The following is a 26,029-nucleotide window of genomic DNA, read 5'->3' as shown; positions in this document are numbered from 1 at the left end:
AGAGATTATATCTTTATTATGGGATTTAGATTATGAGGACAGCTTGCGAGTATGTGGTTTATAGACTCTAGTTAACAGGAGAAAGAGGGGTGATATGATAGAGGTTCATAAACTAAGGTCTATAAATGGGTGTTATAGCATTTCAAATGATGAATTCGTTATATGGAAGGCGGGGAGAGAACACAGGGGCATCCATGGAAGTTAAGGTTGTTCTCAGTCAAGAAAGGATTAAGAGCTAGGTTTTTTTCTCCCAGAGAGCAGTGAGTGAGTGGAATAATTTGCCCTTATGGGTTGTGAGTGCATCTAGTGTAAATGAATTTAAGGGAACATATGATAACTGGGTTGGGTAATTTACAGCCTCCCTTGATCAGTCCTTGACACCCTGAAGGTCTCAGATAATAATGATAATAATAATAATATATTCAAAAGCAACTCACAAAGAAATGGTTAACTATTAAATTATGCTATCAATTTTTGCTGGTTTATAGTAAGAACTGTTTCCTTCATCTCATCTTCCTTTTATCCTCTTTTACCTTGCAGTGTTAAGGGTTTACTAATCATTGGACCTCTTGTTCACAGGATAAGGTAGTCAGCCCTATGACCAGGTGTATCCTATGTCCTGTAGTGTTGAGTTCTCAAGGCCAGTTTGCCTGCTTTGTAGGATGAAAAACCCCAGGATAAACTGGGGAAAAACCCTATTGTCCACACCCAAGACCGGCTAACTTGGCTATGGATGAGGAAGATCCTTCAGCTCCTCACGTCACCAATGGGAATCGAACTTAGGACACTCCTTCCCCAGTCATATGGCTGCGAAGTGCACAACCACTAGGCTAACTGCGCAGAACTGTTTCCTTAAAAAAAGTTAAAATTTTATTGAACAGATCATGGAAGATACATGTCTTATATAAAAAAATTATTTAATAGAATAATTTTTTGACTTAAGGACTACGGTCTTTTGACTAAGGTCAAAGACATATAACTGGGAGAAAATTTTCACATAGCCTGTAAGGGATGTAGTGAAAGACCAGAGCTTCTGATCCAATACCCAATCCTGGCTTTCTCATGGTATACCCCATTATTAGGTACCCACCTGGATACTGAATGAATATGGATGGGCTGGCATTTTGGGACTCAACTAATGAAACTGTATTCTGTATTGACCTAAGCCAAAAACAGCAGCGATGGTGCAATATATTATGAAATTCCATTGTAGATGGAATGTTGACTGGTTAAACAAGGCAACTGCTGTTTACATCACAGAATTAGGGGAAACACTGATAAGTCAGTTACTGGAGCAAACCAAACTTCAGCAGAAATGAAGATAGGCACGAATAAATGATGCCTATCTTCAGTAACAGAAAATAAGTGAAACTTGCAGAACAATTAGAGAAAGATCATGTTGATATAACTGGTAATAATAAATTTAACCATAAATAATTTATTAGTATTTTTTTAATCTGCACACACACACACACACAAAAGGCCACCAGACCTATAGCACATTAGTGCTGTATGTGGACAAGAGGAACAGAAGAAAGGAGGAATGTGTTCACATTTTGCTTGAACAGCTGAGGGTTGTAATCTGTGGGGAAGGCAGAGTGGGAGAGACTGTTCCAAAGAACAGAAGTAGATGAGATGAAGGAGGAGGCAATGAAGTTGGTTTTGTGAATTTCAAGATGAACTGTAAAAGGATGTTGGTTAGCAGTGGCTCTTGTTTTAATGATTTTGGAGGAGAATGGAGGAATAATAGTGACCAGTTCAGTAGAACACTATCCATGAAAGTATTTGTAGAAATAATTAAAATATGTTATATTTGAGAAAGCAATCAAAGAAAGGAAGAATTAGCTATAGCACTCAATAATAAACACAAAGATAAACTTCTTGTATGACAGCCAATTTCAAGGAGTGTTGTTTTGATTTTTGATGGCAGATTGGCATCCCAGGCTATAATGCACCATAACAAAGATTAAAATGCATTAAGAATTAAATACATATAAGAATAAGATAAAATTCACATATCTTAATTTCGTCTATAATTTAAAAAGATGAATTTGATGTATCACATAATATCCACCTGAGTATATAATAAGGTTTGGATAGATTACTAGAAGCAGTAAGATGGTGACAATGCTCATAAAAGACATGAGGGTAATCAATTTAACTATGATGAATTGTTAAAAGTGATGAATAAATCACCTTTTGATAGAGCATGTAACACGAGTATGACATGTGGAGGCAAGCAAGAACAACCTCCTCTCTGTGAACCCTATATAGACTAGATTTTCACAATTTGATTACAGGTGATCAAGTTTGTTGGTTTGTTTCTCTACTCCATGAAATTTGCCATTAAAATATGGAATAATAGCTCTTGTTTTCTGATCCACCTGTAATCAGTGTACAGAAAAAGCTGATGATGGCATCTTAAAGGATGAGTGGACCCAGATTCGATATCTACAGCCCTTTTTTCCTTAATCTCAATGTGGCTTGGGATACAACATAGACAAAAATCCTCTGGCAGCCTCTTACTTCCAGATGAACATATGTATCTCAGAGAGAGCACAGAACAAGATTGGTATACTAGATTGGATAATGACACTGGTTAAATGGATAAGAGGGCGGCTGCTGGAAAGATATCAAAAAGTGGTAGATGGAGGGACAGAATCAAGGCAAAAACAGGTGGCTAGTGGTGTGCCACAAGGTTCAATGCTGGGACCATTGCTGTTTAATTTGTACATAAATGATATAGGAAATAACCTGAAAGAAAATATTCAGTTGTTTGCTGATGATGCAAAATTAGGTAGAGTAATAGTTAATCAAGGCGATGGAGAGCTTGTAGGACGATTTAAATGGGCTGTCAGTATGGGCAAAAGTTAATGGGTGTCAGTTTAATGTGGAGAAATGTAAAGTTATGCAATTTGGGATAAATAGATTACAAGCCGTGTATCACATTGATGGTACTCCAAGAAATAGATGAAGATAGAGATTTAGGTGTGGTGGTAGCAGTGGCAGCTTATACATAAGCACTAGGACATACAGCATCCCCAAGGAAAAAAACGAAAAAATTAAATTTTGTGTTTATAAATAATAACAATGCTTACAACATTATATAAATGCAATACAACATGTTAAAGGTTACAGGTTATGTTTCGACACTGATTGAATAGTTAATAATTGGAATTGTTCAATTAACGCTTTAGATTACGAAACAAATGCACTGCGATCTAATGCAGTGTCAGAATTATCACATTCAGTCAGTTGCAAGTAGACTCGCCGATGTGGAAGTGGTTTCTGTATCTTAATTACTTATAATTATGTAGGTTGGGTGGTAGTCTTGCACCAGGCAATAAAATTCATTTTCCACTACAAGGCAATTACAAACATTCATGCCCATGGTGGCTTTGAACCGCAAAGCCACCATGGGCATCATAGGTGGCCAACAGCAGGCCACATCCATAACATGATTTTGTGCGGCCCGCAGCAGGATAAAAACTATATTAAATTATATGTATTATCAATTTAGCTATTAGTTTTGACCACAGATTTTCTGCTTGATATATTAGTTATATTCAATATTTCTGATGACGGAAACAATTTATATTCTCAACACAGAATCAAAATTGCTTTAAAAAGATTACTCAATTTATAAAATCTACTGCTTCTCTGTGCAAGTTGTAGTAGTGGGAGTGGTAGATTTCTATGCACTCCAGAGTAACGCATCATTGAAAGTCACTTTCAATGATGTGTCACTATATGGCTTAATTTGTTTTTGGAGTACCTTCATAAAAACAGTATTCGTTCCAAGTAAGGTTTTTATGAAAGTACTCCAAAAACAAATTAAGCCATATACAGAACTGGCACTAGGAGAAGAAAAAGCAGGTTTTAGACCAGGGCGAAGCACAATTGATCAACTATTCACCTTAAGACAGCTAATACCAAAGTTGCTACATAAATTTCATAGACTTTAGTCAGGCATTTGATTCAATCTGTAGAAGAAGACATAACGGAAACGACTAAAACAAGAAATAACAATAATAGACAAAATCCAAGAAAGAAGACTGTGATGGTTTGGCCATGTGACCAGAATGGGAACAGAAAGACTACCATCTAAAGCCCTGAATACAACGATGCAAAGTAAAAGATCCAAAGACCGGCCCAGAATTAGATGGATAGACAAAATAAAAGAAGACCTGAAAACCAAACTGTACAGAATTGTTCGGACTCTCCCGAGACAGACAGAAGTGGAAAGAGTTCATTTGGCCTCGTCATCATCCACATAGATGATGGAAGAGAGAAGAAGAAGAAGAAAGTCACTTGCTCTGTTCTGGTTACAGAGACTCAGTTTCACAGTTAACAATGTTATTGTTGCAGTTTGTGTCCCCTGGTCCGTTACTTCAGCCTTTGTGTACTATGAGTAAGAACTGTAAGATCTGTGAAGAAAACAGATCATTTCAGGAGAAATGGGGAAATGAATTTCTGTTTATAAACAATAACAACAACAAACCACAGTGACTTGTGTTTGCAAGTCTGTGCACAAGGAATATAACTTCAAACCCACTACATACAGCACCATGCCGCTAAATACCAAGAATACATTGGACAAATACGTACTAAAATTGTACATAATTTGAAGAGAAAGGTTAGTGCTCAGAAATCTATTTTTACTAAACCAACATCAATACAAAAAGCTCACTCTTGGCATCATTTGTTGTAAATGCATGGTTAGCAAAAGCAAAAAAATCATTATTTCATGGTGAATTTGTAAAACACTGTTCTGTGAAAACAGCACGTGCATTTGGGGAAGATAAAATTGCCAGAGTTTGAAAGCGTCCCTCTATCAAAACAAACTGTAACAAAAAGAGTCGAGGAAATAGATTCTCACATATTAAATAAATTAAAAAGTGTTATTACAGGTTCAGCTACAGGGACGTAACCAAACAATCTCAGATTTAGTTGGACACCTAGATGGGGTTCATAAGTCGACTGAAGGTTTTTAAATTCACCCTAGTCAGAGGAAATTTGGTACATTTCTCTTCCTGCGGAGAGTTGATGGAGGTGAGCCATGACATTGACTTCGAGTTTTCTGTGCCAATGTTAGACCAACTTTTAGAGCAATTCAGTAAGCGATTTTCTGACTTCAGTGACATGCAGCCACAACTGACATTATTTAACAACCCAATGAAATGCGACATTTCAGAGCAGCATAACACTATTCAATTGGAGTTGTGTGACATTATGTGCATAACACTATTTGATTCAAAGTGACCCCTTTTTCCAGTGAAGGGTGGAGATAGGCATTGACTTTTGGAAACTGGTACCAAGGGGAAAATATCCTGCACTGAGTGATTTCAGCTTGAGAAATGCATCTATGTTTGGAAGCACATACATATGGGAAAGAGCGTTCTCAACTATGAGGGTGGTTAAATCATCACAAAGAAGCCAACTGACTGATGACTACCTTCAGGATTTGTTACGAATATCGTCATTATAGTTGAAAATCAACTGATGAACTGGTTGCCACACATGAATGTCCACAGTGTTCTCATTAAGTTGTGTTACATGTAAAAAAATCAGAAATATGTAATTAAATTTAATTTAAAACTTATATTTATGGATATTATTTCTGGGAAAACTCCTCTTAACAAACTATTATATTTACGGCTATTTGCCTGCTTCTGTTTAGGAGTGCCCCAGTTTAAATGCCGTGAGAAAAGAGCCAATGGCATTTAAACTGGGGCACTCCTAAACAGAAGCAGGCAAATAGCCGTAAATATAATAACTTGTATTTAAATCAATCAAGTATTTTATATTGTTCTCCCAGTAGTGAAATGATTTAACAAATATAGTAATTCAATACATAAAACTATTGATTTGAAAAAATGCAGAGTTTATTTTTATTTAAGTTCTGTCTAAAAGTGTGCAGCTCATGACGCTACCACTCATCATATATTGGCCCTCGTATAGAATGAAGTTGTCCATGCCTGGCCATTATAAAAAAACCTGTAATTTCTGTAGATCTAGAAAAGCCATATAATAAGATACAAATGGGACAATGAGGAGAGGCATCAGTATACCTTCCAGTATTTGATAATTTATTTCTAAAATATTTGGATTCTGTATCTTAATTACTTATAATTATATATGTGGCTTGTAAAGAGCAATATATATATATATATATATATATATATATTTTAAAAAATTGAATGACTAGAAACCGAGAAAAATGAAAACAAAGAAGATTTACCATAGAGCAAAGTTAGATTTTCTCGCAGAGAGGATATTTGATACTAAACACACTCTGGCTTTTTTATTTAGTAAAAAAAAAAACACGTTATCTCAAAAAATTGAATAATCTCTAGATAGTGACAGTTGGAATCTTCTTAAAGTAAGAAGTGAATCTCAAGCCGCCAGAATTCAAAATGACAATAAACTGAAACTTATTAGAAAATTTGAAGCCCTTAAATAAATACAAAGAAATTTAATTTCTTCGAAACCACATCTCCATCCCGACAAAGTTGTTATTAACAAATCAAGTTATAATCTTTCCAATGCAGAGAAAAGTGTCCTCAGTAAAGGCCTAAATTTTGTTTTATCTCCTAGATCTATTCCTAAAGAATTATTACTTACAAATATTGAAAAAGCTACCTCCTTTCTTCCTACCCAAGATGCATTGAATCCATTTTCATCATCAATAATGCTAAATCCCACCTACAGACAATATCTCTTCATCGGAACGACAGGCTATTAAGAAGTTACAAAACAACAAAAATATAATTATTCTTCCTGCAGATAAAGGCAACGGCACAGTTGTTCTTAACATTGATGAATATCATAACAAGATGATGGAATTGTTACAGAGTGACATTTACTCGATCCTCAAGAGAGATTCCACCTGTGAACTCCACAACCGGACCAACAATCTACTGAGAACTACCTCTGAACCACCTAGAAACATATGCCTTTCTCTTTGTTCTCTCCATCTGCTTATTTCATGATTATATGGACTACCTAAAATTCATAAGGAAAATACTCCACTTTGACCTATCATAGAAGGAATTGATTCTCTAATATATAACTTTTCAAAATATCTGGCTAAATATCTCAAATGTTTTTCTGGTAAATCATCGTCTTTTATTAAAAACTCCGCAGATTTTGTTTCATGTATAAAAGATATTATTATTAAGGAAGATGAAATCATGGCTAGTTTTGATATAGTCTCCTTATTTACCAATGTTCCTACAGACGAAGTTCTTGTACTGCTCAAAGATAAATTATCTAAAAAGATCATGGCCTTACTTACTCATTGCATCCACTCAGGATACTTCAAGTTTCAGGATACCATCTATAAACAAAATTATGGCCTTGAAATGGGTAATCCATTGTCATCTGTACTTACTTGCGAACATCTATTTAGAAGATCTGGAAGTTAAAGTTAAGGCCATCTCTTCTTATCCTTTAAAACCCAGAATTTGAAAAAGATATATTGATGACATTTTCCTGATTTGGAGCCATGTCTGTGAATCTCTCTCCTAAACTTCCTAGAAAATCTAAATAATCAACATCCCGACATAAAATTTACAGCTGAATTTGACGCTAATGGTTCTCTTCCTTTTTTTGGACATCAAACTGATCCTCAGAGAAATTAAAAATCTTGATTTACAGGAAAGCTACCCACAGATATCTCTACGGTCAATCCCATCATTATCCTCCTCAAAAGTTTGGAATCATTTCTACACTAGGACATCATGCTCACTCTCTTCTTGATGATGTGTTAGAACTTAATAAAGAACTAAATTTTCTCAGGAATTTTCTTTCAATTTTACCTTTCATCACAAAAAACAATTGACAAATTCCTATTAAATCCACCTGCTCGCCATAATGAAGAGACCAATAGGGTGAAAGGTAATATTACTATACAATACATAAGTTCTGTCTCACCCAAATTGGCCAAGGTTCTTAGGCAGAGCTGTCACCAGATTAGATCAAGCCCTGAGGCAAACAATTAAATATCGCCCCTGATGGATTATAAGACAATTAAAGAGATAATGCAAATACAGTGGGTGATCGGTTAAACAAATCGGACAACGAACACTTACACGAACACATGTTTGGATAATGAACATCTCACAGAACAAACACAAGAAGAAGTGACACTGTGTGTAAGATTTGCAGAACTGTATTTTACTGCCATCTATGAACAGTTCCTGAAATGAGACTTTGACAGTTGTATACATAACCTTTTTGTGCACTAGTTGATTTCTGTTCTCTGAATTTTTGCAAGTGCTTTTCTGAACTTTTTATTAAAAAAAACAAACTCATAATATTATGGGGCCTAAAAAGAGTGGAGTGTCAAGAACTGTGCTCACCATAGAAACCAAGCAAGAGATAATAGCCAAGGTAGAGAGTGGCCAGAAGATGTCTGATGTTGCTAGGCAGTATGGCTTGAACAGGTCTACAGTAGGCACAATCTTAGCTAAGAAAGATATAATCAAGAAGACTCAAGCAGCTAAAGGAGTAACGAAAATCACACCTGTGAAACAAAGATGTGCCATCCATGAAAAAATGGAGAGATTGCTTTTAGTTTAGATAAAAGAAAGGGAAATGAAAAGAGATGTAACTAGTATGACTATCATTATTATTACGGGCAACTCCAAGGAGTCCACAGAATCATCGAGGGAGGCCCTAACATCATGTCAAGAACAACTATTCGACATTCACACAGTATCTATCATACTTCGCCTTGAACTCCTTCCATGTATGGCCCCTAGTCCTCCCACCAGCAGTCCTATTCTCAAAAATATCTTCTGAATTAATCTTATAGAACCCTTCAGTAATTTGAATGTCTCAATCATATCACCCCTTTTCTGCCTATCAACCAATTTTTGCAGCCCACAAATCTTCAACCTGTTCTTATAAGGTTCATTCCATAGACCTGCTATCATCTTGGTCACTACAAAAGGTGTGGTCAGAAGTCACTCAATGACAGTTGAATTCTGCTTGGTGAAAGCTGTGTCCATTCAGGGAGACGGAGATGATGTCCCTGAAATTATGGATGAAATTGTGAGAAGGCTGGAGAAATTTTTGAAGAACTGAAGAACAAACTCACATGAAGAGATAGAATTCAGGACTACCACTGGATGGTTTGCAAAGTTTAGAAGGAGATTTGGCATTAAACATGTAATGCACGGTGAGTCTGCTAGTGCAGATAAAGAAGAAGCTGAGAAGTTCTGTCTCAAATTTCAAGAATTCATTAAAAAAGAAGGATATTGTCCACAACAAATTGTCAATTGTGATGAAACTGGTTTATTTTGGAAGTGCATGCTGAACCGTACCTACATTACGAAAGATGAGAAAAATATTCCTGGGCATAAACCCATGAAAGACCGAATGACATTACTTTTGGGAGCTAACACTAGTGGTGATATGAAGCTTAAACCACTTCTTATCTATCACCCTGAGAACCCCTAGAGCATTCAACAGAAAATGAAAATTAAAAAGAAAAATCTACAAAATGAAAGTAAGACCAGCACTAATGTATGCAGTGAGACTTGGCGAATGAACAAGAGATGGGAGAAGAGAATGGACATAGCTGAAATTATTATTATTATTTTTGACACCTCCAGGGAGTCCAAAGACTCATCGAGGGAGAGTGTGCCGACAGCATCGAACGATTGGTCCCCTTCCAACTACTAACCGCGCTCAAACTTACTTAACTGAGCCATTAGTAGCAGAGGCTCTACCAATCGACCAACCTTTGCCGGCAAATGAGTATGTTCAGGCTTGAAAGTGATAACAAGATTGGACAAGATCAAAAACTCACTGATCCAGGGGACAATGAAGGTAATCCAAGTATTTTGGAAGATTAGAGAATCAAGGCCGAGATGGTTTGTCATGTCATGCAATGAGAATAAAAACCTATGTGGGAAGGAGAGTGCTGGAGATGAAGCAACCACGTAAAATAGATGAGGGGGGGGGGGGAGAGCTAAACAATGATGGCTGGATAGCTTGAGAAGGGACCTCCAAGACATTGGGCTAGAGGAGAACATGTTACTAGACATAAGTGAATGTAGGAGGTGGATCTACTGCAGTGACCCCACTTGAGTGGGAATGAAGCTGAAGAAGAAAATACATGGATCATATTATAAAGGAAATGTGGCATTTCCTGTATAATGTGATCTGATACCAAAACTGGAGATATTCATCTCTTTACTTTATGCAAATAAGTTATACTTCTAAAAAAAATCCAGTACAAATTTATAGGACTCTTCAACTAAATTGAATGACAAGTGTAATCATTTTGGTGTGAAAATCAGAAATTAAAAAGTCAGAAAGGATGAGTGACTGCCAAATGATTAGATTTAGATTATCCATGTGAGCATACAACTTTCAAATGCTCACTGGAAAGATGGGACAGGAAATTATACTTGGATAGGGAACTGAAGATAATGACCAACTGATCTCATGGTGTTTTGTGAAAAGCGGTAAGACCTGACATATCCCTGTATTTGTGTGACATCACTATGATGCTTATCTTTCCTGATTTTGTTAACTTCTCAGCCTGACCCTATGTAAGCTTAGTTCAAGAAAAAAAAATTTTTAGATACAGGATATTTTAGAAAATAACACTGTCTTCATAGACTGTAAAAAAGAAAGGCTTTAAGGCATTTGCACTAGTTTAAAAAAGATTCTGATTCAACAGAAACATCCACCAATTCCTGATAAAATTGCAAAGTCCTTATATATGACGTCTGTGATAGAACATGCAGGTTTCTCTGTATATATCATTGTGTGCATATTGTTCTTTATTATCAACATATTTTGCTATGATATGGATAACTTTCTTTTTTTATTAAAAAAAAAAAGTTTTCGTAAGTATTTTACAGGAGTCGAGTTATTATCATTATTCTACGGCATCTCCATGGAATCAAGAGACTCATCACAGGAAATCCAAATCAACCATCAAACAAACAAATCTTATCGTACCTCTCCTTGAATCCATTCCACTCACGCACCACGCTCACAAAAAATCTGGCCCACACACACACACTCCTACTGACTACACTCTTACACAACTTCCACAGATGGCTCCTAGTTCTCTATTTGCCATATATATTGAAAAATTTCACTTACATCAATCTTATTAAACTCCTTTAATATATTAAATGTTTCTTACCCTCTTTTCCACCTATCAACTAAACTTTATAACCTCAAAAAACTTTCAACCAATCCTTGTAGGGAGTATTTAAAAGAACTGTCACCATCTTAATCACCTCTTGGTCCCCAAGAAACAAAAGGTGACCAAATCTGTGTGCAAAGTTAGAGCACTTATGCCATCTACCACTGAATGGAGGGATGTGCTTACTTTGTGAATTGCTGATAAACATACAATCTAGGAAATAAAGGATGGCAAAATTTAAGTTGGTTTTAAATCAGACAAATAAGATCATCTGTCTGATTATGAGAAAATCAAGTACGATTTCTAGCTGTTTTAGTACATGGAGGTATGTGACAAGAGAAAGAAAAGTAACTTTGGTCTCAAAGACTGAGGTATTCATCATCATCATAATCAAATTCCTGACATGTACCCTCAAGGGGTGTACAGGATATTATGATAGTACTACAGGAAAAACTTACATCATTACAAACTTCTTATCTACAATTTTCCTCCAAATCAATCTTTTATCTGTCAAGACTCTAACATTATCAGATCTTATATTTCTGTCTTCTAAGGCACTTTTTACTGTATCAATCCACATATATCTTGGTCTTCCCCTGTTTTTCTTGCCAACCTGGCAGACACTTGTTTTGCTAATCTTTCCTCTCCCATTTTGTTTAAGTGACCATATCACCTGAGATTAGCTCTGCTAACACATTCTTGGATGCTAAAATGTCAGGTTCTTTCCTAATATACTTAATTTTAATACGATATTGCCATCAATGCCATCTGTTCATGCCCCTAATCTTTCTCAGGACTCTTATATTTACGGTCTCTAGGAGTCAAGTTGGTTTGAATACTGTCTTATACAGTTAATTCAGTGTTTTTCCTAAATTCTCTCTTATTCCATATAAATTATTCAGTTGAATTCCTACCATACTGGCTTTGCTGATTCTGTTGTCTCTTCCATATTTAATTGACCATCTTCACTAAAACTTGTGCCTTGAGCATAACCTTAACAATAATGTAAACATAATCATGTAATGCTATTATAGTAGCCAGAGCCAGAATAACCGCTTAGGGTAAATATCAGGAAACAGATGATGAAGTTTTCAAGAATTTACTACAAGACTGTATGTACCCTTGCCAATCCTTGCTTGTGGTATGTATTAAAGGAATGTGTTTACCTCAGCTGAAAGACATTGGATGTGTGTGTTACAATCATGCCACTTTTCCATTCAGGGAATGTTTTCACATTAATTCCACTGCAGATATCAAATTTCTTCTGAGCATGTACCTCCATAGTCAGATGTACTCCAGAATCAACTGGAAAAAGACTACCATGTTCCATCACAAGAAATTAAGAAGATAAAGACTGTTTTTAGAATCTGCTGCTGCTGCTTTTAAAAATCAGCCTAATTTGAATATGATCGCATAAAACTTCCTAAAATATTATTATTATTATTACACCTTCCACAGAGTCGGCAGACTCGCTGTGGAAGGTTCATTCAAGTGACAACATATTTATCATAGAGAATCTGAAAATCCTTAACACTCCTTGAATTAACAACACATTATGGTAAAGCATTCCATTCCATTCACTGACAATTCTCCATGTAAAAAATCTGCTCTTCACCACACTTTTACACAACTTCCAGGAATGACCTCTGATTCTTCCCCTCTCACCATCTACTCATTTTACAATCCCCTCTGGATTAAGCTGATAAAATCCTCTCACTAACTTAAATGTCTCTATCATATCACCTCTCTTCCTCCTATTCACCAAACTCTGCAATCCACAGCCAGCATTCAAAATTTTGATAATGTCTTAGTCACTCGTCTCTGGACTCTTTCCAACGTCTCAACATCACATTGAGAACTAGGTGACCAGATGAAAAACACTAATGTTTTCCAAATATGGAAAACATTAATGCTTGGCAATCCCAGTTTACATCATAGGCTGCTAACAGGTGTCCACAGAGGGCTTAGGACTCTAGCTTAGGACTTCATCACACATTTATCATATCACCTCTCTTCCTCCTATTCACCAAACTCTGCAATCCACAACCAGCATTCAAAATTTTGATAATGTCTTAGTCACTCGTCTCTGGACTCTTTCCAACGTCTCAACATCACATTGAGAACTAGGTGACCAGATGAAAAACACTAATGTTTTCCAAATATGGAAAACATTAATGCTTGGCAATCCCAGTTTACATCATAGGCTGCTAACAGGTGTCCACAGAGGGCTTAGGACTCTAGTCTTTCGTCCATATTTCACTTAGTTTTGTGCTGCCTGTGAATGTGTTACAAATCTCATATTGTACTCCCTGATGATCAACTCCTCACACCCTTCTTCATCACACATTTACATAATTTCCAGGAATGACCTCTGGTTCTTCCCCTCTCACCTTCTACTCTTTTTATAATCCCCTCTGGATTAATCTAAAATAAAATCCTCTCACTAACTTAAATGTCTCTATCATATCGCTTCTCTTCCTCCTATTCACCAAACTCTACAATCCACATCTCTTCAACCTCTCTCCATAGCCAGCATTCCAAACTTCTGATATTGTCTTAGTCACTCGTCTCTGGACCCTCTCCAATGTCTTCGCATCACACTGAAAACCAGGTGACCAGATATGAGCACAATGGTCCAAATGTAGTCTGAGCAATGCCTTATAGTGGCACAACCACTTCCTTATCCTTGCATGTTAGTGTACTTCTCATAATAGTAGCACTACGATGTGCAACCTTTGCAACCCTAGCAATATGCCCTCTAAACTTCCGTCTACCGTCAACCATCACTCCCAAATCTCTACTCTAATCCACTTCCTGCAGAACAGCACCATCGATATAGAACACAGATTTACATTTCTGCACTCCAAAAAGTAACACCCTGCACTTATTGATATTTAAAACTATAACCCTCTCTCTCTTTTGTCCAAGTCTATTTGAAAGTCTATTCAAATCTTCCTGAAGGGATTCAGCATCAGCAGTGCTACTTATAATTCTTCCCAACTCTACATCATCAGCAAATAACTGAAAATCCCCAGTTGGTTCACATGATATATTGTTTACAAACAAGTTAAACAGTAAGGAGCCCAAGAACCTGGGGGCATGCCACTGGTTACCTTTTTCTTTTGAGACACTGCTCCATCATACACAACCTGCTCATATCGTTCAGACAGAGAGAGAGAGAGCAATCTCTGATTCATCTAACCAATATACTCCTATCTATTCCCATCCTCTGCAGCTTGTACACTAACTTATCGTGTGGTAATCTATCAAATACTTTTGCAAAGTCTAAGAATATCGCTATATATGATTCTCCCTTATCTAATACACTCGTCACCTTATTATAAAATGCAAGTAAATTACTGAAACAGGACCTACCTTTTACAAATCAATGCTGACCTTCATAAAGAATGCCATGTCGATCAACCCAATTCTGTATTCTATTCCTTATCAATCTCTCCAACACCTTGATCACAACTACAGTTAAACAGACTGGCCTATAGTTGGAGACTTTTGTCTTAGAACCAAGCTTGTGGAATGGTACTATTTTGCCCTCTTTCCACTCTTCAGGAACATAGCCCACTGCACGACTTTCATTAAATAACCAGGTCAAGGGCATAACCGATTGTGGTGCACATTCCTTAAGCATACATAGTGATATGTCATCCATTCCCACAACCTCATTCGCATCTAATCCAACCAACATCTATGCAACTCTGTTTCTTTCACTTCCAATTCTCCTAATACTTGTCTCTCTTCTGTATATTGCACCAGATAATTTATACCAGTATGATATATGCTGATAAAGTGCTCATTCAATAATTCCACTATATCCTTTGCAGCTGTTAGTCTGCTGCCATGACTATTCAGCAGTGTTAGTCTGCCATAATTATTCTTCCTCTTGCTCTCATGTAGTAGAAAAATTCCCTTGAGCTGACCAGCCAATCTCCTCTCATACTGCACCTTTTCTTTCTTTACCATGCACATCATCTTTCTAGCATGCACCTTATATGCTTCATGGATCTGATCACCACCAACTGTCTTGTACCTCCTCCATAACATTTTCTTTTCCAGCACAGATTGCTTTATTTCACTACTTACTCACTTAACCCTCGTTATGCAGCCATACATTGCTCTTGTCAGATACTGCCTTACGTGTTTCCATGCATTGTCAATATCTTTTCTGCTCAGCTAATCCTACCCAACATACTGATGCTAACTGACTGCAGAGCTTCCTATAATTACCTGCTTTATATTTCCACATGTATCCATTCTTGGCAGTGACCTTTTCTTGTTTTATCACTTCCCAAACAAGTACCTCATGATCACTCTCACCAACTGGCAGCAGTGTCAACACCTCATCAACAACTACATCTTGTGAAGTAATCACCAAATTCAAAACAATAAAGCCTCTAGTTACTTCAATCACATGCTACTTAAGATACTTATCTCTCAGAAATTCCACAATAAACTTGATCTCCTTGTTCCCATACACTATCTCCTCCTTCCAGTCTATATTCCTGTAATTAAAGTCTGCTATCAGGATCCTTTTACATGCCCAACTAATTTGCCTAAACATTTCACAGTCAGTATTCTCTGCATTCCCTGGCCTATAACACAGCATGCTATGAGATATACCAGCCTGTTTATTTTACACCACACAGATTCAAAATCTATGCATGGACCATCAATTTCCACTTTGCAGACAATTCCTCTGCAATCATTAACAGCACCCCACCCTCTTTTCACATCTCTATCCTTCCAGAAAATTATACATCCTTCTAATTCTATTGCTGACATCACATCCTCCTCAGACAACCAAGTTTCACTTATTCCAATTAATTTTGGGCATACCATCTCAATCGATGCCACAAACTCAACTCTCGTTTCGAATACTCCTTACATTTGTGTATAAGCATAACAATCACTGTGTGTTTGAGGCCATCCTACCAGCACCAACATTCTCTATTCTAGCCGCTATACTACACCTCTCTCTTTGGTTTGACCACTCCGGTTTCCCTGATCCTGACTGTGATTTCCATTCTTACCTGTCTTATTCCTCACCTCTATGTATTATCACCTTGTGCTGCTGCAACCACATCTTCAACCTCATATTCATCTTCCTCCTGCTGTACAATCTATTGATTTGTGCTATCCTGTTTCACAAGTAGATTCTGATCATTTGCTACATTAACTTCTTGACTCTGTGCCTTCTCAGAAAACAATAGCCTTTCTAAATGCCCAACACCAAACCCATTCAAATGTAATCCATCAGCTTTATACCATTTGAACTTCCCTTCAAATTCACTTCACAGATTTACAAATTGAACCCCATTTGCCCCACACAACTCAGCCATCTTACCATTCATTATCTCTGCTCTCCTTCTCAATTCACTCTTATCATATCTGGACAACAAACCTACAACTTTCCCAACAGCACTATTCTTCTTTATCTGCTGCAACAACTTCCTCAAGTTTCTATCAGCATTCTTCTTCTCCTCAAGTCATTTGTGCCCATGACTACCACTAATTTTGATGCCCAGTATTTCTTTTTCTGCAACGCCTTTATTGTTCCATCAGGAAAGCATGTTTTAGCACTTTATTAGTAATCACACCTTTAATGCTCGAGTCCCCCATACATGGATATATAACTATCCTTTGATTCTTTCTTTATAACATCAACTTCCTCCTTCTCTTTATCATCAGCCAATCTCTCCTTTAGCTTTTTAATATCTTCTTCCAGATATTTCATTTCGCTTTTCATTTTCATTAACTCTTGTCGAAGCTCTTCTACTATGGTCCCAATGTTTGTTCCCATTTCTAATCACTCTAATCTATCCAGACACTTTTCACATACATTAACGCTTTTCTTCGTTTCATTTATCCCAACAGTCCACAGATTTTTCACATTTTTTGGTACATACATATAGCAGTTTTCACAATGCATCCGCTATGAAAAATCCAAGGCAAAGCCAGACTTTTGTACAGAAGCCTTCCATGCCGCTGACGTACGTTTCTTTATGAACGCCATCTTTAGAAGTTGAAGTAGTAGTACAACAACCAAGTGGAAAACACAATATAAGCAACAAAAAAATTTCAACACCACTAAAGGACACTTGTATCCAAACTGAAAAAAATGCAGCATAATTTGCGACAAAAAGCCACACTATACTAATTAAAAAATGCCTGGTAATGTGATTCACTGCTTCACTGATGGGAGAAGAGCTGACTGTTGATGACTCATTCTACTATAGTGGTATCCGTGATGGAGTATGTGGTTGCACTGTGTAAAAATGTGAATAACACAGGAAAGTGATCATTCCCACAGGTGATGTTTTCCACTTCCCACTTAAACAGTCAAAAGAGGAATGGAGAACAGATGGTTCAATCAATAGCAAAGAACATTTCGGTAGGCATGTGGAAGTGTTAATTCCAGTATTTAAGAGGGAGAGAATGTTGTTGAGCATACACTCCAGAACCCTATTCTTGCATTAGTTTTGGCACTACCCCACAGTACTATGGTCACTTAGATCTACCATAAGAATAATGGGTTTCAAAGAATAACACTACATGAGATCCTAGAATACAAATATAGTATAGAAATGAAATTATGAGATATTATAAAATACTTACTGATTCCAAAAGTGCTTCTTGTCCAGTTTCTGTATTCTCTTCTGATTCTGATATAGTTACTAATGAAATAAACTTTTTCATTTCCACATCAAACTCCAAGTAAGGCGATGATATACCACATAAATAATCACCAAAAAACTGAATGCGACTTATTCTAACACAGTGTCTTGCTACTTCCTAGTATAAGAACAGAATTAAGTATGAGAAATGTTGGTATTATTATTATTATTATATATTTTTATTTTATAAGGCATCTGTTCTTATGCTTTCTGTTTGCATACTGAGCAGGCACGTGACAAACCATTTGGTTTGTCACGTGCCTGCTCACGGTAACCATTTGGGTATAAATAAGCACATTTAAGGAGGAGAAAAAATAAATCCTATAAAAAGAAATATTACAAACATGCTTTCACTTTGATTTCAGAAGACTGAAATCAAACTGCATATAATTGCACATAAGTTAGTAAAACAAAGTTTTACTGTAGAAGTAAATAGAGTAAAATATTCTAACAATATGTTTCAAACTAATAGATAAGGGAAATTTATTGCAAGAAATTTCAGCTAACATCTTATGCTATTCTTTTATCCCAATAAAGAAAGGACTTCCAATTCTGCAGGTTATTTCCAAGAGGACCAAGGAAACCTATTGCTAAGTCATTGTGGTTTTGGAAATCACTTGTAGAAAAAAAGATAATTAAAAATCATGACATTTTATGATAAAATACAATATTACAGGATTAGTATTTTTATTTTTTATTTTTTTGGTAAAGGACATAAAATAAAAAAGCAAATTTACTAAATAAGAAATTATATTATTGTTTTCATTCTTTACTCAATCATAAGCAAACAAAGTTTAACATGAAGTATTTCCACAAGTAGCTGTGAAGAACCTGAATTGTCTTTACTTTCAACAATGAAATCTAAGAAAGCATGATTTTTTTTAAAGTAACAATGACTTGCTTGTTGTGTATTTTTTTATACACCATCTAATTTATTTTCAATAACAGTAATAATTTTTTATTCATTTAAAAAAAAATTCTTCCATTGTAAGAAATTTAAATGGTCCAACCAGTTAATAATACATAATAGTATGCAGTGCAATCTCGATATTACTCAAGTTATAGGGGAAAAGGAAGCAAGTTCTAATGATTTTGAATGCCTTTGTTTTTAATTCTTGGTTTTCTAGATAATGTATGGTAATATAATCATAAAACTGAAATACTGTTAGCCATCCACATATACCTCTTTAATAGCAAAAACCAAATGATTTACATCGAACATAAAAGCAATTTTTAAAGCATTTCTTTTAATGACTTGAAATAAGGTAACATTACATTTCAGATTTTAGGAGGGTTCATAAATACTAGCTTTACATAAATATTTAGAGAGCGAAACTGACCCTAGCATGCAATGCCAGGGTCAGTTTTACAAATTCATCAATGTAAAACATTGATGAATTTGTAAAAATGTGCCTGCCCAATGTGGAAAGGATGTGATTGTATAGTCAACTACTGCAATCAATCAAACAGGTCCTCATTGATGCACATCATGTGCTGACTAATGCTTGGTGTGAACAGGGCCGCCCCGTGGGTAAAAGGCACCTTTGTTCAAAGTTATATTTCAATGCCCCCATAAAATAGAATTTGCAAATTAAAATGAAATTAATTTCAAGAAATTTTTGATGTGAATGTATTAAATAGTGAATATTTAAATATTAAATATTGTGGAACTGTTTAGTGCTTTAAATAGACACATACTTCTGAACAGATGAATGAAGTTATTTTAATAATTTCTGGAATATAATTTTTATTTTAATATATCATTAAGAGGTGATAACTAAGTCATCCCAAGAATAATATAATTTTTAAATAATGGCTTTACACATGTAAGAGAAACCTAAATATAATTTATTGTTCCTATATATTTCACTCAATATGTCATGAGCTTCTTTAAGGGAGCAGGCAGAATGGTAACATTTAAATTCTGAATATATGAATGTCATATGCGTATAAGATTGCGTGTATCAGTTGCAGATGTACAATAGGAAGAAACACCAGCAGAGTTCAAAGACATGGGGAGTAGATTATAAATAATTATTTTTTTTTTAAATTATGAATAATTAACAGCAGTCACTTCCCAAAAATTTAGAAATAGTCAGCCCCAATTAAGATTAGGATGGTGGCATAGAGTTTCGTATGATTCAAAAAATAGATGATCAAATTTGAACCTACTGTAGTGCAGCATCTTGGTATAGTTCCAATGAAATCTATATCTAGTGCTGATCACATGGCAAACAAGTCTTACTTTATTTAATGCTTTTAATAGAAGAGACTCAGAAAAATAAATTGTACATGCTCAGTGTACAAGGCTTTTGATAAAGCTCAGCTAAAAAAAAAATCAGCTAACGCCTTTTTTATTCCCGTAAACGGGAGTAGGCGAGGCCATTTTAGCCCTATCTAACTTTTGGAGACTGAGTGGGCAGTTCAATCTCCACTGGTACCCAATCAGAGACAGATGGCCCAAGGCTATCACTAATTAAGCGGTACGCAGTGAAGAGAGACGGCTCAAATGTGCCGCCATCTCGTGGTCCCTGATCCTAACACAATATATTTAATGTCTGAAATAATGTGGGTTCTACGGTCGATTTTCTTGAGTTTACAGGACGAAAAACCCGAGTTTCCGGGAGGAAAAACCTGCTTGCCCGTGCCAGAGATCGACTAACTCCGGAACCGGTCGAAAAAAGGCTTAGAAAAATTTCCTCTAGTCGCCGACTAGACTCGAAACCAACCCTTCCTTCGTGCGGCCAAGTCGGTGGTGTGCAAACGCCACATCCACTGAGCTACACAGGCTCTTTTTGATAAAGCTTATTTTTGTAAAAGATGATATGAAGATGTGTGAATATATCAGCCTGCAAAGGATGGCTCTCTGTAAGCAGAAAATTCAATATTAAGATTTTGGAATCTGAAGGTTCAGACCTTGCTTCTCATGCCATCAACACTCAATAGAGTTCACTAGAAATGTACTAAAATGCTAAGCTATAGTAGCTTCAAATATGATCATCTAATTTTTTGAATCATGTGAAGACCTACACCATCATTCTAATCTTAATCAGATAGACTGTATGTCTATCTCTAAGTCTATTTGCTGTTAATTGTTTATTATTTTTTTAATTAATTATACAACTATAACTATTCTGATGTCTCTGAACTCTAATAGCATTTCGTCCTATTGTACAAGGGTGGTCTGAAAAGTTCTCGGCCTCGACCACAGATGGCAACACTATTGGTAAGATTTTTTTTTTCTAAGTTGGTACATCTGTCATAAGCATCCATGTGAAATTGCAAGCCATTATTATCAAGTAGTTTGTTCTTTACAGATGTCTGAAGCAAAAATGTTGTCTGTATCCCTTGAAATGGATAAAATTGAGTATCGTGTGGTTATAAAATTCTTTGTAAAAGAAGGTTTAACACTAAAAGAAATTCATTCAAAGTTCATAAAAGTTTATGGGTACTCTTCTCCTTCATTTTTGACAATTAAGAAATAGGCTGCCGAGTTTAAACGTGGCCGTACCAGCCTTGAAGATGATCCATGTGAAGCACTTCCAAAAATTGTAACAACACTAGAAATCATTGATGAAGTGCACGATACGGTATTGGATGACCGGTGAGTCAAAATGCATGAAATTGTAGAGACTAGGCATTACAAAAGAATGTGTAGGATATATTTTGCATGAAGAATTGCAAATGAAAAAGCTTTGCACAAGGTGGGTGCCATGCTTGCTCACAGCAGATCAAAAACGCACTTGCATGAAAATCTCTGAACAGTGCTTGGAGCAGTTTAACAAGAATAAAACTGATTTTGTGTGTCACTTTATTACTATGGATGAGACTTGGATTCATCATTACACACCAGAATCCAAAACAGTGGACAGAAGCCGGTTGTTCAGTGCCAAAGAAGACAAAGTCAGTTCATCAGCAGGAAAGGTCATGGCATCAGTGTTTTGGGATGGTAATGGTATTCTGTTTATTAATTATTTTGAAAAGGGTAAAACAATAACTGGGGAATATTATTCTGATCTTTTAACCAGACTAGATGAAAATATTTGTGAGAAAAGATATACTTTGCAGAAATAAAAAAAAATCATCTTTCATCAGGACAATGCATCTGCCCACAAAGGTGTTTTGGTAATGGGGAAATTAAGGGATCTGCACTATGAATTGTTGGAACATTCACCCTATTCCTCCAGATTTGGCTCCCTCTGACTTCTATCTCTTCCCAAAACTAAAACTCTTCCTCATTGGTCAACATTTTTCTTTGAATCAAGAAGTGATTGCAGCTGTAGAGGGGGGAGGGAGGGGTATTTTGCAGATCTTACTGAAAACCACTACAAGGACAGGATAATGGCGCTGGAATAAATGCATTATTCTTAAGGGAGATTATGTTGCAAAATAAAAATAATTTTGAAATTATACACTGATATTTTCATTGTTAGGTCGAGAACTTTTCAGACCACCCTCGTACAGCTGTGACCAAGACACATGATATTATACACATGCTGTATGACTTGTTCTTATATTCAGAATTATTATTATTATTCATGACATCTCAAGAAGTCCAAAGGCTCATTGCGGGAGGACACCTACTGTACAACTCTCCGTCACCACCACATCGAACCTCCACTACCAATCATCTATACATTAATGCAATCTACTGCTCACCACCACAACCACCACCATAACTAGTATTTTTTGTCTGTAAATTGCATGTGTTCTGAATGGCTGATTTGTCTGTAAGCAGGATGAAAAACCTGATCAGCTAACTCATCTTTGATGAAAAGTCCATATAAAGATTCCTCTAGTCATGGACAAATCTTCTAATGTGTCAACAGGACGAGAATCGAACTTAGGCCTTTTTCTAATCGAAGGGCACAATGTATCATCATTCTTCCAAATGCATTACGGAGACACTTGAATGTTGTTACCAGTTCTTCTGCCTTCTCCCTGAAAGAAGCTCATGACATATTGAGCAAAATATATAGGAATAATAAATTATATTTATTATTACATTTATGGCTATTTTGTCTGCTTCTGTTTAGGAGTGCCCCCTGTTTAAATGTCATTGGCTTTTTACTTACGGATTCTTATATATGAAAGCCAGAAAATAGGCAGACCCAGGAAAGGTTGGCAAAAGGAAATTAAAGAAAAATTGGAAAAGAAGGGAATTAACTGGAAAGAAGCAAAACAACAAACCTTGGACAGGATGGCATGGAAATCTCTTTGGCAAAATCTCAATGCTTAAAAGCATAAGAGATCATAGACAAAGAAGAAGAAATGAACCACAATGCCATCAACCACCCACCACTACCACTAGTATTTTCACAGACAATCACAAACATCCAAGCCCACAGCGGGATTCGAACCCACAGCCTTTTGGCTGGAGAGCAGATATGCTAACCACTTGGCCAGTCAGGCCTGGCTGTTTAGATCTCTCATCGTTATGAGAGATCTAAATGCTAAAGTAGGCCTAGAAAAGGTCTCTTCTTGGGGAAACCAAAGTCTAGAACATAGAAATCCAAGAGGAGAAAGATTAATGCAGTTCTGTGAAGTAAATGATCTGTTAATAACAAATACTTTGTTTAGCCAACCTCCTAGAAGACTTTACACATGGAAAAGCCCCAGAGACAGCTATAGGAACCAGATTCACTATATAATGATAAAAAAAAGTTTCTGGAATAACATCTTACAAGCCAAAACATACCCGGGGGGATGATATTGGATCAGACCACAACCATGTGGTCATTAAAGCAGCAATAAAAGTAAAGAAAACAATGAAACCTATAAACAAAGAAAAATATGATCTTGGTTCCCTTAAAAATCAAGAAACACAAGAAAATTTTTAAAGGAAATGGCACAATCCACTGCTGTTAACGTTCCTGATTCCAGCAAGTATCCTTACCCTAAAGATGAGATTGAGGATGGATGGGAGAAATTTAAAGAGGCATAAAAATAGTCAGTAAAACAAACAATTCCCAAATTTGAGAAGAAGATGAGTAAACTCTGGATGAATGCCAAGATGGTGCAAATGATGTAAAAAGAAACACAAAAATCATCCTGAATACAAGAACTTAAAACAAGATTGCTTAATTATTTGACAAGATTGTTGATTATCACATCAGTAGTTATTATTGTAAATGAAGTGTCACATCTTCCTACAGTTGGTGAAAGTGACCACTTGGGTGGTGACTGGACTTTCTCACAAAAGTCCTGTTATGGCCAGCCATAGCAGGACTTTTGTGAGAAAGGGTTATATGTGGAATATGTATCTGTAAGGCAGGTAATTATGGCAAACTTAGGAGGCAGTTTGCAGCAATATCATGGAATGAAGAATTGCACAGGAAGGAAATCAATGCTGCTTTGTCTCTACTCAGAAATTATCAGGCAGAGGCAATGATTGAGTGTATTCCAAAGGTCAGGAGATTAAATAGGTGAAGAATGCAATCTGGAAGAAAAAGGTATTGTGGAGGCAGCACAAGAAGAGTGGAGATAATCAGTTACATGAAGAGCACAAAGATCAAGCAAGGAGGGTGACTCTGTAACGGTAGTAAAAGTGCAGTATAAGCAGCAGTTTGCAATTGACACTAAAAGAAATCCTAGGGAGTTTTTTTTTTTTTTTTTATGCGTGTGGCCAGTAGAAGGAAGAATGGTTATGGGGGATGATGTTGGTCAGAGATAATGGGGAAATGATAAACACTGAGGAGGATATAGCAGAGGTGTTATTCCATCCTTATGATTGTAACATAATGCAGAACTTGAGACCAGTGGGTATAATAAATTTAGTTTAATCCTTTATCTAAGTGTGTGCAAACAAAGTTTGCGCCTGAAAGTATCTTCAGGACTGGGGTAAAGTGGTACAACACTGGGCGACTCCTTGCAAAGGTGGAGCAAGCTACCAACACTCCCATCTCAGTATCTCCCATAATGCAAAACACATCTCCTTACAGATATGTATAATGTTATGCATTAAGGGAAGGGCCACTACCCAGACTAGTTTCGACCTTTATTGAGGTCTCTTCAGTGGGAGCCAGGCCCAAGTGGAGATACCAAGGCAGAAGTATTAGCAAGGTCATCTCCTCCTATAGGAGCTGCCAAACGGTGTGCCACCTTTTTATTAAATTACTCTGGATTTAGAGAAAGATGTTGAAAGTTTATTTTTCACTTGGTCAGACTATAATAAATTTAGTTTAATCCTTTATCCAAGTGTGTGCAAACAAAGTTTGCGCCTGAAAGTATCTTCAGGACTGGGGTAAAGTGGTACAACACTGGGCGACTCTTGCAAAGGTGGAGCAAGCTACCAACACTCCTATCTCAGTATCTCCCATAATGCAAAACACATCTCCTTGTGGATATGTATAATGTTATGCATTAAGGGAAGGGCCACTACCCAGACTAGTTCCGACCTTTATTGAGGTCTCTTCAGTAGGAGCCAGGCCCCCCACAGTGGTACAAAACCAGGAGCCAGGGTGTTGTACCACTTTACCCCAGTCCTGAAGATACTTTCAGGTGCAAACTTTGTTTGCACACACTTGAATAAAGGATTAAACTAAATTTACTATAGTCTGACCAAGTGAAAAATAAACTTTCAACATCGAGACCAGTGGGAATGGGAAAGAAAACACGAATGGTGAGTGAGCAGGAGATATTATGAGGAATTGAGTAAACTTGCTGTTAACAAGGCCCTGAGACTTGATGATATATCACTATGTGTCTTGAGAGAATGTTCCAGGGAGTTAACAACAACTTTAACTTACATTTTTAAGATGCATCTTAGATTAGCTCAGGTCCCAAAGGAATGGAAAGATGGCAAAATTGTTCTACTTCATAAAGGAGCGATGACTAAAGCTTCAAATTATGGGCCAATCTGCTTGTCTGGAGTTGTGGTCAAGGTGTTGGAAAAACTAATGAGGACAAGGATTCCAAACTGGATGAAGAGCAGTAGAATTCTCTTTGTTGGACAGCATGGGTTTGCTAAAGGAAGATTGTGTTTTAGCAATCTGCTTACTTATTATAACGAGATGATGAATACATTCAGCAGCAGTGCCTAGTCTTTTTCTTATGTGTGCGATTAATGTTTGGCGCATTTCCAAAAAAGTTTTTTTTGAATAAAGTGTGAATAAAACAAACAGGAAATGAAAAACAAATGAAAACCGATTTACAGTATAATGTTACC

General features: G+C 36.4%; 1 protein-coding gene across 1 annotated transcript in view; it reads right to left on the bottom strand.

The window, feature by feature from the left end:
- LOC150109990 (telomerase-binding protein EST1A-like) overlaps positions 1–26,029 on the bottom strand; it is a 478,068-nt gene that overhangs the window by 149,077 nt on the left and 302,962 nt on the right. Inside the window, exon 14 of the mRNA XM_090390470.1 lies at positions 17,804–17,980. Within this exon, the coding sequence (XP_090246596.1) occupies positions 17,804–17,980 (177 nt within the window). The remainder of the gene's footprint in view (positions 1–17,803; positions 17,981–26,029) is intronic.

This window comes from Typopeltis vanoorti, chromosome 1 (assembly GCF_054136105.1).
Source record: "Typopeltis vanoorti isolate ZY-2024b chromosome 1, IOZ_Tvanoo_1.0, whole genome shotgun sequence".
NCBI classification, from domain to species: Eukaryota; Metazoa; Arthropoda; class Arachnida; order Uropygi; family Thelyphonidae; genus Typopeltis; species Typopeltis vanoorti.
This window is presented reverse-complemented; position numbering and strand designations above follow the sequence as displayed.